Here is a 15,900-nt window from a genome sequence, read left to right as displayed (position 1 = left end):
TCTGGTCTCAGTCAAACCACTAAGCCTGGTCTTTTTACGAGAAATTGAGATCTGCATCCCACTGTTGTCCTGCTCCATCAGGGACTCCCTGTTGTGTTCCCTATCAGGGCAGTCATCGGTGGTAGCCGGCCACCATCTAGTTCTTCCGGTCTCAGGCTGATGGAGTCTCTGGTTTGTGTGCCCTTTTCTGTCTCTTGGGCTCCTCTTTACCATATGTCTTTGGTGTTCACTCTCCGTTGCTCCAGGTGGGTTGAGACCAATTTATGCATCTTAGATGGCTGCTTGCTAGCGTTTAAGACCCCAGACGCCTTTCACCACAATGGGATGCAGAACATTTTCTTAATACATTTTGTTATGCCAATTGACCTAGATGTCCCCTGAAACCATGGCCCCCAGACCCCCGACCCTGCTACTTTGGCCTTCAAAGTGTTTGGCTATATTCAGGAAACTTCCATGCTTTTGGATTAGTCCAGTTGTATTGACTATCCCTGTGTTGTGTGTTGCCCTTCCCTTCACCTAAAAAAACTTTACGTCTACTATCTAGTTAGTTAATATCCCTCTCCTTCCCTCCCCACTCTCGTAACCATCAAAGAATATCCTCTTCTGCATTTAAACTTTATCTAGAGTTCTTATAATACTGGTCTCATACAATATTTGTCCTTTCACAATTGAGTAATTTCACTCAGCATAACGCTTTTCAGGAAACCCTGGTGGCATAGTGGTTAAGTGCTACAGCTGTTAACCAAGGGGCTGGCAGTTCAAATCCACCAGGCGCTCCTTGGAAACTCTGTGGGGCAGTTCTACTCTGTCCTATAGGTCACTATGAGTCGGAATCGACTCGACGGCAGTGGGTTTTTTTTTTTAATGCTTTTCAGATTCATTGTTGTTCTTAATCATTGCATAGTATTCCACTGTGTGAATATACCATAATTTATTTATCCATTCATCTGTTGATGGGCACCTTGGCTGCTTCCATCTTTTTGCTATTGTAAACAGTGCTGCAGTGAACATGAGTATGCATATATCTGTTCACGTGAAGGCTCTTATTTCTTTAGGGTATATTCCAAGGAGTGGAATTGCTGGGTAATGGTAGTTTTTTTTTTATGGTAGTTCTACTTCTAGCTTTTTAAGGAAGCACCAAATCGATTTCCAAAGTGGTTATACCATTTTACATTCCCACCAGGGGTGTATAAGCTTATATTTCAACTTGAAGCTAAAATGAAATCTTACAGATATGGCTGACTTTCTTAATCACTCAGGTAATATGACCAGTATGTCCTTAAAACATTTGGAGAAAGACAGTGGCTAAAAGGTGGCTCAAGTCAGTGCAATGGGCACCTGTTATTGTTCTAGACCATCCACTCAACCTGCCCTTCTCCCCCAGTTGCTTTAGAGAATTGCTCTTCTCCCAAACCATACAGTTCTAATAGGATCACCAGTCACAGTAATCCTTCTCACATCCCCCCCAGTCACCCTCCTCCTCCTGTCCCCCCACCCCCCACACACACACACTAACCAAGTCCTATAGGTAGGATATAACCAAGGCAGGACCAGAATCCCTCCATGAATTTTCCAAATAGGAAGTGGAGACAGAAGGTTCTCTTGACCTCTCAATTGTGATTCCAGGGTGCTGGCAGCCAAGACTACCCACCACATGAAGGAGAAAATGAGGCTTACCCAGAGATGGAGAAAGACACTGAGAACCAGAGACGAAGTCATAGGGAGAGACAAGGTCCTGGGACAGTTTGAGGCCCTGGATCCAGTCAACTCCAAGCTCCACAGCTAAGCCTTCTGCAATTTCATTACAGGAGCCAAACCCCTCTCTGACATTGGCTTCGAGGCCTGCCCAATGCAATTATTAAGTAGTTTTCTTCATTCCAATGTGTAAGGTCCTTCAGGATCTCATTTCACCTCACTGAAATGCACCTTTTGTTGTTGTTGACATGACTGCTAATTATTATAACAGTTATCAATTAATGATCTCCTGTGATGTTTTATCAGTTGAGCTACAGGTAACAGAATACCAAACCAACAGTGTCTTAAACAACTAGGGGTTTATTTTCTTACATGACAAGTTGTCTAGAGCCATTGTTGGTGTTGGTGCACCTGCTCAAAGATGGCAGGGCGTATGTCTCTGTGCTTGTCTTGGACTTTCCTTCATGGTTACAATACGGCTGACAGAGCTGCAGACATCACATCTACACTCAAGGCAGGAAGGAAGAGGAAGGAGCTTTTCAAGTGATGTTTATTCCTTTTATTAGGAAAACAAACACTTTTCCAGAATGTTCCATATTTCCACTTGGGTTTCATTGGCCAAATACTTGGAGAAGAAGCCAGAAGCTGAACCCTTATCAGGTATCATTAGGATACTTTGGAAGGCCCATTCACTAAAGGAACTTTTGACTATCTGAAAGTTATCATCTGCCTTCACAGGACACCTCTAAGGTCTCATTTCCAGGGATGCTTCTGAAGCAACCTTGTCCAAAGTATGGCCTTTAAGCCATTGCTTCTAGGCAGGAGTGGATTAACCAGTAAGCAATGTACACATGAGCTTACCTCACCTGTTTTTCACCACATCAAAGTGGTGAAAAACAGGTAAAGTTGTGCACTACAGTTTAGTAAATAAGCATAAGTAAGCCCACATATACCTTGATTATCGAGTAATCTGTCTCTGGTTCTAGGGATATTTGTAACTTCTGATGGATGGGATTATTGTTCAGAAAATATCCATTCCCTTCCCTCTCTGCCTTGGCAGGAAGTAGACTCCCTGCCCCACTGGCTTTGGGCTTGGCCATGTGACTTGCTTTTAAGCCAGTGGAATGCTACTGGACATGATGAAATAGAGGTTTTAAATGTGTATGATCTGGGTTGACATTTGGCATCTGCAATCTATCTTCTCAGATGAAGCCTCGGTGGCTGCTGGTCCAAAGAGAGTGTGGAGGCACATGGAACATACCTAAACCCAACTTGCAGCCTAGAGCCTGGAGCCCAGAGCCCGGAGCCCAAAGCCCAGCATCCAGCCCAGTCCAGCCACGATGCAGACACTCTGCAGATCTGTGAGGGAGAGATACGTTCTTATTGTTTTAAGCCACTAAGTTCTGGGATGGTTTGTTACCCAGCATTATTGCAGCAGTAGCTGCCTAATACACAGGTGTTCAGCTTATAATAAGTTTCATGGTCAAGTAAGTTTGGGAAATTGATAGGTTAAGCAAATTTAATACAAGTTTTTGACTGTAAGAGTTAGGGCATTTCACATGCCAATATGCATTATGAATTTCCAGAACAGGAGTACCTAGCATGTCATGTCCCAAGCTTATATGATCAGAAAATCCTCTTTGGGGAAGCATCATTTCCCTGGACACACTTTGGAAACATTGGCTTCGAGGGATCGATGGTTTCTCAGATTTAGTAGTAGTTAAAGGGAAGAAGCCTGGAAGAACGTAGAGGAATAAGACAGATCGGAGCAGTGAATGCATGTAAATCCTACCCACAAAGCTGATGGGATTTGGCACTCCAGGGTTCAGCCCTTGATTCCACAAACACTCCATAGTCAAGGTGACTGCAGCTGCATTTAACTGTCAGCAGACGCCCATCACAAGGCAGTTGCCTCACCACCTTCTCAACAAGAGATAAAGACAATTCTATCACTCACTTCCAATTGGAACAACTCAGCGTATCTGGACTCTCGCAGTGGAATCAGTATTTTAGAACAGAGGTGAATGACCCCTGCTGAAATGGCCCTGCAGTGACACAAGTAAAAGAAAAAATAAAGGAAAGACAGAAGTATGATTCATCCTGACCTTTTTGAGTTCCAGGCTCAAAAGGAGAGTCAATAAATCATATGTTGAAGCTGTCTTGAAAACCCATATTAATATTGATTTAGAGTGGATTATACTCTACTGTGTTAAGCCAGAAATAGAAACTATCACATAATCATTGCTTAAAAGCCATAACAGTCCCCAGACAGGTTTACTTACACTTCTTAGGTTACGTTTGCCAATGACCTTGTCCCACTTCTGCACACACCAGATGGGGAAATATTAGATCTAGTACAATCTCCTAGGTGTGATGCTATTTATATTCACGCAGCTCCTTCGCTAGCTGTGGACAGCTGAGGAGAGTATCTAAAAATGTTTTATGTACACCAAATTTGGAAACATAACCCATTAAAAATACAGTTAATAACTGCACAAAATATTCCGGAATATGAAAAGTCAGTAACTTATACACACCAAAAACACAAGATATAGTCTTGGTGAACTTTTGAAAAATTTATTATACACCATGTTTTCTTTCTCTGACTTCCATCACAAAGGTAATCAGAGGAGGGGCTATGAGAAAAAACAAACCTACATTCATTTAGAAAAAACTGAGTCACTCTACTTCCCTGGAGTTACAGCCCCTCCACCCCTACCCACAGGCCATCAAAAATAAGATGGCTGCCTCAAATGCCAGTACAACATCTATTCTCAATCTTTTTTCTTCACCTTTCCCCAGAACACTTGATAGATGATGTCACTATCCCTAAACACACCCCCCACCAGTCTACAGGGGTGTCACTGACAGCATGGGCTGTGGGTTCATGGCACTCCAAAGAATTTGCTGTCCAAAATACTCTACCACTTTCTCCCCAAATTCAAGAAAGCACAACATGAAGCAAAAAGCACAAATGCTAGCATAGGGATAACTCTGCATCCATCCACTCTGATTGAAAACAACAGGTCGATGGTTCTAAATTTCAGTACTGCAACTCTTATCAGTTAACAAATATATTTATATCCATGCAGATACATGTGGTTGAGAAAGAAGGCCATGGAAAGCAGAATATTCATCCAGGAACCTGGGTATTAGCCCCATACGTAAGAAATTTGGTCACAGCAACCTACCCATTGGCTTCTGCGTTTCCTCTAGCACAAGAAGGGTGTTCAGCATCCTCCCCTAGATGTGCAGTTGGGTTCAGTTCCCTCTACAGAGCTAGAAGGACTTCACCATCCATTGCAAAGAAATTGACAGGTGGAAGTCCCTATACCGCTGTGCATTACGGGGGGAAGTCCATGCGAGTGAGCGCTAAATTCACAGAACTATGAATTTCACATTCAAGAGCAGTTGAGTTTCCTCACCTCCATCCTATAATGGATCTACTTCCCATTTCTCTTCCCATAATATAATTTAAACAGTTTGAGGTAATATGAATTTAGGTTGGTAAAACTCTAACTATCCAAATATCTCTGGGAGAGTTTCATTTATAGATGGTCTCCCGTTGTTGTGCGTAAGGAATAACAGTCAAATGCCCCTTCTCTCTTTTACGTTCCTTTCCATAATTTGCTTCCCTAAGATATTTCTAAGAACTTATTTTCCATAAACTGTTTTTCCATAATATTTGTTATCCCTATAATGCTTCCATAGCTTTTCTTCTAAAAGGAAATTATAGTAAGTTATGGTAAGTGATGAAAATATACTCCAAATTGTCTGTGTAATGCTCAGACTTAAAAAACCCTCAGCAGCACAAAATTCATTACTAAACCAAAGCCACTGCCGTCAAGTCACGACTCATAGCAACCCTATAGGACAGAGTTAGAACTGTCCCATAGAGTTTCCAAGGAGCGCCTGGTAGATTTGAACTTCCAACCTTTAGGTTAGCAGCCGTAGCACCTAACCACTATGCCACCAGGGTTTCCAAATTCATTACTAGGAAAAATAAATTCCCAGCTAAGAATAAAAATTCTATTAAATTAAATCACATTCTTAATCATCTACCAAAACTGCTCATCCCTTATCTAACATATATGAAGTATGATTTTCCTATTATACTAAGATTTTGTTCAGAGCTCAGTGACCCTCTAAGGTAGTGAGCCTAGTAGTTAAGACCAAGGCCTTACCAGCTATGTGAACTTCAGCAAGCTGCTTGTCCTCTCTACATTTGTTTTCCATCCATGAAATGAGGAAGTTTCTAGCCCTAGCTCAGATGACTGATGCAAATACTGAATAACGTATACAAAGCTCTAAGCACAATGCACATAGCAAGTCCTCAACAGATGTCTGTTGGTAAGAGCAGCAGAAGTCAAAAGAACAGCAACAGCTGTTCCCAAATGCTATTTCACTTTATTCTACCTAACCCCACTATTTAGTAAACAAAAAAACCTCGCTGGTAGAAATTTCTAGTATTCCCGCATATCTGTCTCTCCTCTCTTTCCTGGAAAGAGGAGAAACCTACATCTCCCACCCCGCTGCACCTCCACTCCAAGGAATTGAGGAAGCAATGTGCCATCTCCAAGCACTCTCTCCCTAGCCAAAGCAACTCTTGAAGTCACCCATTAAGATGCAGGAAACCTGGATCCCTGAGTCACTATGTGGAGGAGGGCTTCCCTGGAGAGTCAGTTGATCTGCTTTAGACTTTAAGTAAGGAAGAAATAAGCCTCTGATGTGTCAAGCCACTGAAATCTGAGGTTTGTTAGTGTAGCAGAACCTCTCCTGACCAAGAGATACTCAAATAGCTCTAAACGGGATGCTAACGTACTTCCAAAGAGGAGGGGTGCTTCAATTATTTTAATATAACTTGCTTTTTATCAATCTTTACTTTCTTTAATTGTAATACAACATTATACCAAACCAAAAAACCAAACCCTATTAGGATAGAGTAGAACTGCTCAGTGGGGTTTCCAAGGAGTGGCTGGTAGTTCGACCTGCCAACCTTTTGGTTAGCAGCCAAGCTCTTAACTACTGCACCATCAGGGCTCCATAATAATGACTTTTCAAATAATCCACGCTTCTTCCCCCTTATATATTTTTTAACCTAAAAAAGAAAACAAATATATTTTACTTGCATTAACATACAGACTAATACTGGGACTTTCGCTGGGTCATATATCACATACTCACATGTTAACCACGGTGTCCAAAGCATCCTGTGATCACAGGAGATTCCAGAACAAGAAAGGAATAACTGGAGCACTCTCAAGCATTCACTTGCTTCAGGCTTATGGTAACATGGCACAGTAAAGGGAAATTATGGATCTTACCTAGTTTAAACTGAACTAACTGTAACAAAATGGACACGTAGTTTAAAATATTTTTAGCCAGAACAAAAAGGTTTTGGGTGTCGTTAGAAATTGCATCATTATATTGCTTATTTTACTTTATCTCTACCATATGTAAGTTATGTCTTTGTGAATGTCATATAAGACACATATATTGGCACAGAAGCATATTATATAATTTATTTTAAAAAAGCAAACATACATAATTGAAGGTCTGTGATCAAAACAGTTTAATAAGAGCATGAAATAAAAGTAATCTGGGGGCTGAAAGTTTAGAGAATGGCTTTCAAATTTTTTGTCACCATGTACATCACTCCTAAGTTGCTTTAATTATTTTCCAAAACATTTCAAAGGAAGGGGAGATGTGCACATCGCAGAAACAGGTTCACAGGGGCTAAGCGAACCAGCAAAGTTAGGAAACAGCGGAAATAACCATGAAGAGCACTAATTTGATTTGGGAGAGAAGAACAAAGCTTTCTGTTCCAACCGAAAATCACATTTCCACGTCTAAAAACCAGCAGTGCTTCTGTCAGATAACAAAAGGGATCAGGTAGCTGCTTTCTACACAGAGAAGGAGAGCAAAGAGAAGATTCTAAATACGAGTCACAGGGGCTTCCATGTGAGCTTGGACTCCAAAGCAGTGGTAGCCGGGAGGGTCAGCAGACAACCCAAAGAAAGGCAGACTGCTTCCTTAGGCCAATATGGAGACCAATTACCAGAGAATCACTAGTTCAGCCCAAGTTAGAGTTACCTCAGATTTCTAAGAAAGTTAAAATATATCCGGGAAATTTTCATTTGACTGGCTTGGCACCCACAACCTTCCCTCTCTCAGCACGCACCTAATTACCAACAAGAGGTGAAGCAGGATTTAAGGTGCATCTGACTCCAAATTCCTTATGAAAACAGGAGCATATAAAATGGGCCACACAGAATAGGCAGGATTTGAAAATGAAGACTGGCTGTGACTAGAAGGAAACTGAGGGGTGGGCTGGGCTGCTGAGAAGGCCACCAGTGGAAGGGAACAGTAAGAACAAAGGCATGGAGGTGAGAAATCTTGAGTGTATGCAGAAATTATCACGTGGGGGTGTGTAGGTAGCCCAGGAAACATAGACAGAGGTCATAGGATGTAAGTCTGGGAAGGTTGGCTCAGGCCTTCCACAGAAAGTGACTGTAGGCTCAGCCAAGGAGAAAGACTTTACTCTGGAGGTAATGTGCAATCACTGAGGCCTTTTAAGCAGGGGAATGGCATAACATCAGGTAGACACTGGGAAAACTAATCTTGCTATAACGTGGAGGATGGATCAAGGAAGAGTAAGAATATGCTTTGCACATAAAAAAAAATTTTTTTTTGCACATAGTAGGTGTTTAATTAGTACTGAATGAATGAAAGCAGAAAGACCAAGTTAAAATTATCTGTATATACCTAACATGATATCAAATCCATTCTATCCAATCCCATTTAATATTGTTCAGTTTGCCACTTAGAGAACAAACTTCATTCATTCTAGAAGGAAAAAGTTCTGCTGGTGCTTCAAAAAAAAAAAAAGCAATCAATTCAACCACTCTGGCCAGGATCACAACCCAAACCAAAAAAATCTGTTGCCATCGAGTCGATTCCAACTCACAGTGACCCTATGGGACAGAGAAGAACTGCCCCATAGGGCTTCCAAGGAGCAGCTGGTGGATTTGAACTGCAGACGTTTTGGTTAGCAGCTGAATGCTTAACCACTGCACCACCAGGGCTCCAGGATTGCCGCTGAGTTGATTCTGACTCATAGCAATGGAACCAATTAGAGTGGGGGAAAAAGGTAGAACAAAATTTGAATTCATAAAAAAGATCAGATTTACTGGTCTGAAGGAGACTGGAGGAACCTGTGAAACTATACCCCTTAGGCACCCTTCTCTTAGAAATGAAGCCATTCCCAGAGATCACCTTTCAGCCAAATAATAGATAGGTCTATAAATAAACAATTACACATATGACGAATGTGCTCCTTAGAACAATCATCTACATGAGACCAAAAGGACAACAATTGCCCAAAAGCAAAGATGAAAAGGCAGGAAAACCAGATGAATGGAAATGGGGAACTCAGGGTGGTAAGTGGGAGAGTGCTGACACATTGCGGGGAGTGCAACCAATGTCCTGAAACAATCTGTAAATAAACTATTGAATGGAAAACTAATTTGCTCTGTAAACCTTCACCTAAAGCACAATAAAAATAAATAAATAAGCAAAAATAACAAAGTCAGAAAAGAGAAAAAAAAAATCAATTTAACAGTCAAATGTGACCCTCTAAATGCTGCAGGTAAAGTGTTTAGTTTCGTAAAAATTAACATTCCTCTTCTATTCAGAGGCAAGTACATCTGAACTTCTGCTGCGATAGCTGAAAAAGAAAACAAAATTAACCAAGTACAAAAGTTAAAAAAAAAAAGTTAGGCAAAGAGAATTGATCCCCCATCCCCTGCAAAGCTATTGGAAAGGTTATTGGGAAAGTTATTGGAAAATAAGGAAATCACAAGCTGTAACTTCATATTTCCTATGCCTCTTCTAGCATCCAGGTAGGACGCCACAATCTTCTCAATAATGTCAACCTTTCTTCTGCACAGGTCGTGGTACCATCTGCAAAGCATCAACTACTCACTGAGAAACCAAGGCTGAAAACCAGAGATGAGTCACAACCTACCTGATTTTCTTCATGGGAAACCCTCATCTGTTCCTTGAGGACAGACATCCGGGCTGCCTCTTCTTTCCTCAAGACTCTCTCTTTCTTGAGCTCAGGGCTCCAGAAGGTTTTGATACTGTTCATGGAAGATCCCAACTTGCTATCCTTGATGTCTAGCTCTTTCCGAAGGAGATCATTCTCTCTCTGAAGTTCCTTGAGCTGGGCCTGAAGATCTAACATTGTGCTATCTCTTACCTGCCTCAACATGGAGGGGACCTGGTGGTGGTGATGATGGGATGAGGTGGTCAGACCACCATGTTGATCCGTATATGAAAGGACATCTGTGTGAGAAAGTCCAGCAGAAGCAATATTGGGACTGCTCCCCATGGCTGTGACTCGGCCCCCATAAACGGCTCGATTTGTGGCCCTTCCCAGAGTCATGGTGCCCTTTGGGTAAGTTGTCGAAGCCACTCCCTCATGGTCACTCAGATACATGGGTCCAGATGTAGCGTAGGCTGCATTAAGGGACTGGATATTCTCCATGGACAGAGTCTTGCCTGTTCCTCCACCTCCCCCACTACTTGTTCTTCGGTGGCCCAAACGAGGAGACCTTGGCAAACGAGGTGATCTGGAAGGGCTACCTTCCAGATTAGTGATTGTTCTTGCGCTTCCATACATTTTTCTTCTACTATAAGGTCCTACTGAAGAGAAGGAATGCTATACTGAGTTGGAGATTAAGCCAATATTTCCACTGTTGGCCAGAATTTTCACTGTATTCTTTTCATAGTCTGTACAGGATATGGCTCCGATCAGAGATCTGCAAAATGAGAGGAGAGGTAATTAAAAACAAACTCTTTAGAACTCTGACTATAACTGCTATTATGTGTTAAAATACAGGTAGGTAGGCGTAGATAGATCAAGTCACGACCATGAAGTACCTTTAAAAGAAAAGTGACCCCAAAATTTTACTTACTGTATGTAACCTTCTCATAAATCCCACCCCCCCGCCCCAGCCATGCCCCCACTCAAGGTCAAAAGTTCACAAAGCCAAAGAGAAGCTCCCTTTTCCTTAGGAAAATGAAACTCAGCATTTTGGTTTGCACTGAGAGTTAGGATCTCCAGAAAATTCACTGTGGAATTCCCCATCACAAAAACCTTACCTATAAAAATAATTCCTCTTGAGGGGCTCACACCATATACTAGTGGCTACACAGTGACTTTGAGAAGCTGCTGTTTCCTAGGACATCAAATACTTGGCAAGCATTGACAGAGGCATAGCTAGGGTATAGCAGGTATGGCAGACATTGCACCAGTCCTGGGTGCGTAGTGCCACTGAGCAGCTTCTATTAACCCAGTACAGCCAGCGGCAAATCTACGGAAAAGGGCGCCTAATGGCAACACTGAAACCATGTACCTGTCCAACCATCTGACACTCCTCTTTCAGATAACTTAACCGTAATATCAGCTCAAAACTGTAAGTCATGCTTGTTAATCTTTTAAGTAACACATTACCATGTTTGAAGAAAGATCTTTGGCCTTACCAGGTTAATAGAAACTGCTCAATGGCGCCCCTCACCCAGGGCTGGTGCAATACCCTAGATACTCCACTGCATGTATACTGTCGCTTCCCCTTCCTGCACCCACTGGAGACTGCACTAATCTATTACATGAACTGGAACCTACTGGCCATCTTGAAATTAGTAGAAAAAGACATAGCTCAACCAACACAACTCCTATATATACAGCCAGATCCTAAATGCCACCATCAGAGAAAGTGACAGTCCTATTTTTTTTCCCTTCTGTCATGAACTAAATTGTGTCTCCCTAAAATATGTGCTGGAATCTTAACCCATATGCCTATGGAGGTAATCCTGTTTGGAAACTGGGTTTTCTTTGTTGTGTTAATGAGGCCACACCAGAGGAGAGTTTGTCTTAAACCTAATCACTTCTGAGTTATAAAAACAGCAGATCAGGCAGAGGCAGGAGCGGGGGAGGCAGACACTATCTGACTACAGAGGCAGATAAACTCCAAGGATTGCAGCCTGTAGAAGCTGAAATAGACAAAGAAGGACCTCCCCCTAGAGGGACACTCTGAATTCAGGCTTCTAGCCTCCCGAACTGTAAGAAAATAAATTTCTGCTCTTTAAAGCCACCCACTTGTGGTATTTCTGTTACGGCAACACCAGGTAACTAAGACACCTTCCATACATATCTTTCAGGCTGACCTTTTGCTACTTCTTCATTTTGGTTGGCCTTAGTAGTCATATTAACCACACCACACTGTACAGAAGTGGCACAGGCAAACAGTATACTGTGTTAGTGTTCCTGGTCCCATAACCCCTGCAGGAAAAAGTAGTAGAAGCACCCTCTCGTGGTTACTAAGGTACAAATGGTACAGATTTTATGTAGCTGGGGTAAAGGGTTATGATTATCCCTTCAGTGTAAGGACCTAAATGCCCTTAATGGGGTACATGGTGGCCTATGCCCTTCCTCTTCAGGTGTCTATAGTGGACTTTCTTTTTTTCAGTTTTAAGACAATAAGAACAGTGGCTACAAGGACAAGCTTTGCCAAAGCACAAACTGAGGTTCAAATCTCTACTTTAACACTGATTAGATGAGTGACCTTGGCAAATTATCTGTTATAAGCATCCTTTCTCTAGTTTATGTTGTTGTTAGGTGCCATCAAGCCTGTTCCAACTCATAGCGACCCTAGGTACAACAGAACAAAACATTGCCCGCTCCTGCGCCATCCTCACAGTCTTTGCTTTGTTTGAGCCCACTGTTGCAGCCACTGTGTCAATCCGTCTCGCTGAGTGTCTTCCTCTTCCATAAAATGCCAGTAATCCCAACTAGCTCATAGTACTGTGAATAAGTGAGACAATGTCCATAAAACACCTACCGTGGTGCCTCGCACACTCAATAAATAGGTTTTATTGGTAGTATCTCGATGAGATAATAACATTAAAAGTAATACACATTAATAAATAAGGGTATCTTTTACTTTTATCTGCCCAGTATCCGTCCTCCCTCCTTTCAGATAATACTAACTCTATTTTCTTTAGAGAAATTATTCCCAATCTCTACTCTTAGTCCCTAAGATTTGTGGAAGGTTGACTCCCTCCACTCCATCCTGAGTGGTACTGGGGTAAGAACATGACTCAAGCCTGGCCAATCATCATACTCCATTCCTCAACCACGGTACTGGTCTAGGGACGGGCATGTGACTCGCACTGGTCCAAAAAGACTCCAAACAAATGGAAAAGAAAAGCTCTTCTTCAGCTAGCATTATTTGCTTTCAAGATGGAGCTTTTGGGTCCCACCATGCAAAAAGGCCTTCCTAAGAGTGAAGCTAACACAAAGCAAAGCAGAGCCAAACTATGAAGAGACCAGGCCCAGTGTCATCATTTGATACTCTGGATCCAGCAGTGACTGAAGCTACTACATCTATCCCCAGACCATTTTGGTTACAAATGCTGTAGCAGACTGACTGCATTAACGGCTCAATTCTTTACCCATTCCTATATCCATGCCCTTGGTGGTCCCCTCCCAATTTGACGCTGGGTTGAGCCATGTGACTTGCTTTGGCCAATAGGATGTTAGCAAATGTGAAGCAAGCAGAGGCCTGAAATAGTGCTTGGGTGTGTCCTCTCTTGCTCACTCCTGCCACAGCAATTGGGACATGCCCAGCCTAGCCTGCTGAAATATGTTGCCCCAGCCAAGAGCCAACCAACCCTAAGACATGTAAGCAAGCCCTGCCAAGATCAGCAGAGCTGCCTAACCAACCAGCATTTGACCGCAGAGAGATGAGCCAGCCCAACCGAGCCCCACACACCTACAGGCTAAATAAATGTTTCCTGCTGTACGTCACTCAGGTTTTGTGAACGGTTGCTTTGCAGCAGTACTGGGACAACAGAAAACTGATATACTGCCAATAAGTATCCTTTTTGTTTCATTCAATTCCAGTTGGGGCTTCTGTCACTTATACCGTAAAGAGTCCTCACATGTACCATGAAGAAACATTTTTCCATAAAGGTTCCCCTTTCCCTAAAAATGCCCCCAAAAGAATTAGGCAACTCTTTCTACCTAAGGAACTTATTTTCAAATGTTTATGTTGCTCAAAGCTTAATTTTGTTTTATCTGGAAATACACAAAAATCATTTTGTTTCCAAGATGTTTGCGTGAATAATTTGTTCTGGGAAAAAATGGGCGGGGTGGAATCAACATTTCCAACAATAGGAGAAGATTTACATAAATGCTGAGACAGACAGACAGTGGAATAGAATGATGATTATATGAACATTTAATGAAATGGAAAGACAGTCATGATATACTGGTGGGGGAGGGGAAGCAGACTACAAAATCTTTTTTTGACTTGCTCACATTTTTGTAAAACACAAACACACATACTAACTCACAGGGATGACTGGGTTGACATACACCATATTGTTACCACAGCTGGGACGTCAAGTCATTTTCACTTTCTTCCTCTCGTTTACTTGCATGCTCTAAATTTTGTATAATAAAGATACATGCTTTTGTAATAAGAAAATAAAATTTACTCTTGGTTCTTCCATAATTCCAACAGTTAAATGGATTTGGTATCTTTACGGTGCCTAGAACCTAGGTATCGAGGTTCTAGGTTTGCCACTCCATTGTCCTACCACTTACAGAACTGTCTTTCTAGAAGTGATTAGCTGTCCTCCCGTATCTTCTTCCCTTGTATCTAGAGGCAGACATTTCTGAAGTCTCTGGCTAGGTTTAAGATCCCCATCCCAAATGCAGTGAAATTTACACCTACACAGACTTAATCTCAGTGATTTTACAGCCCAGCTGGCCAAGGCTCTGGAGAATTCAAACAGCCAACAAACAAAAAGTGGATTTGCTGCTTTTGGAAATACACACACACAAAATATATATATATACAATATACATTGATATAGTACCTTTTCTAAAAAATAATGTTTCCCTATTTTAAAAGTAATGTGTGTTGACACTGGCCCACAGTGTCATTGGGCTCTCCTTGTCTAGGTTGAGTATCGGGTTCATGCTGGCATCATAGAATGATTTGGGCAACTTTCCATTGTTCACCTGCCCTGAACAGTGAGCACAACACAAGACTCTATCCCTGAAACATTTGGTAGAACCCACCTGTTAAACCGAATGGGCTTCACGGTTCATTACCTTTCCTAGTCATCAATGTTTACTGGTTTATTCAGGTTTGCTGCCTATTTTGTGTCAATAATGATCATTACAATGTTTCTTCAGAAAGTCGTTCCATCGAGAGTTTTTAATTTATTGGTATTGCTTTGTATAACTTTTCCTTAAATTTTTTAATCACCTGCAGTTATGTTCCCATTCTCATTCCTAATGTTATTTGATTCTTTCTGTTTCCCTTGATGACAATACAGTAAATGTTAGTTTTTCTAAGATGCAACTTTTGGTTTTATTGATACATTTTATTGTCCTCCATTTCATCAATATCTCTTTATCATTAAAAATAATTTCTACTTCCTGTGTGATTTGCTATTTTTGCCTTTTTGTATTCAATGTTCATTTATCTCCAATCATATTTTCTGATGAATGCACATAAGATGTTAAGTCACTGGCCACATATTCCAGGATGGTATTATAGAACATTCTGTCATTTTTAAATAGCTTGCATTTAATATTTCTTTTGAAATTCTTTCTAACACAGGAGATATTCAGAAGGATATATTTAAATGTCAAAGTGGATAGGTGTTTTTGGCTAAAACTTTATAGTTTAATTGCATATTCCTTAGATCCCCAGGAGACCCAGCTTCAATTCCCAGCCAATGCATCTCAGCACAGCTACCACTCATCTGTCCGTAGAGGCTCATGTGCTGCTATGATAATCAGCTCACAGGTTTCAGAAGAGCTGCCAGACGAAGACAAACTAGGAAGAAAGGACTAGCAATCTACTTCTGAAAACTGTACATGTAGAAATTGTTGAAACGGTGTATGTTCTTCTGGGTATATTCTCAATAATTGTGTGGCATTGAAATTATAGAATATAACACATACGCTTTCTAGTCCTTAATTAGCCTAATATATGATTGGTTTTCTTAATTGTTTTAAAAAATCCTAATAGATGTTTATCACAGAAAATTTAGAAAATACCGGTATGTATAAAGAAGAAAATGAAAAACACTCTCAACTTGTCACTCACAACCTATCTTAAC

At 41.4% G+C, this 15,900-nt stretch overlaps 1 protein-coding gene across 1 annotated transcript in view; it reads right to left on the bottom strand.

Annotated features, from left to right (window-relative positions):
• ERC2 (ELKS/RAB6-interacting/CAST family member 2) overlaps positions 1 to 10,517 on the bottom strand; it is an 866,181-nt gene extending 855,664 nt beyond the window's left edge. The window contains 1 exon segment of the mRNA XM_064275182.1: positions 9,722 to 10,517. Within this exon segment, the coding sequence (XP_064131252.1) occupies positions 9,722 to 10,378 (657 nt within the window). The 5' untranslated portion in view covers positions 10,379 to 10,517.
• Between the last annotated feature and the right edge of the window lie 5,383 nt (positions 10,518 to 15,900).

The sequence above is a fragment of the Loxodonta africana genome, chromosome 22, assembly GCF_030014295.1.
Source record: "Loxodonta africana isolate mLoxAfr1 chromosome 22, mLoxAfr1.hap2, whole genome shotgun sequence".
NCBI lineage: Eukaryota > Metazoa > Chordata > Mammalia > Proboscidea > Elephantidae > Loxodonta > Loxodonta africana.
Note: the sequence above shows the minus strand (reverse complement) of the source record. Positions and strands in the feature narration are given on the sequence as shown.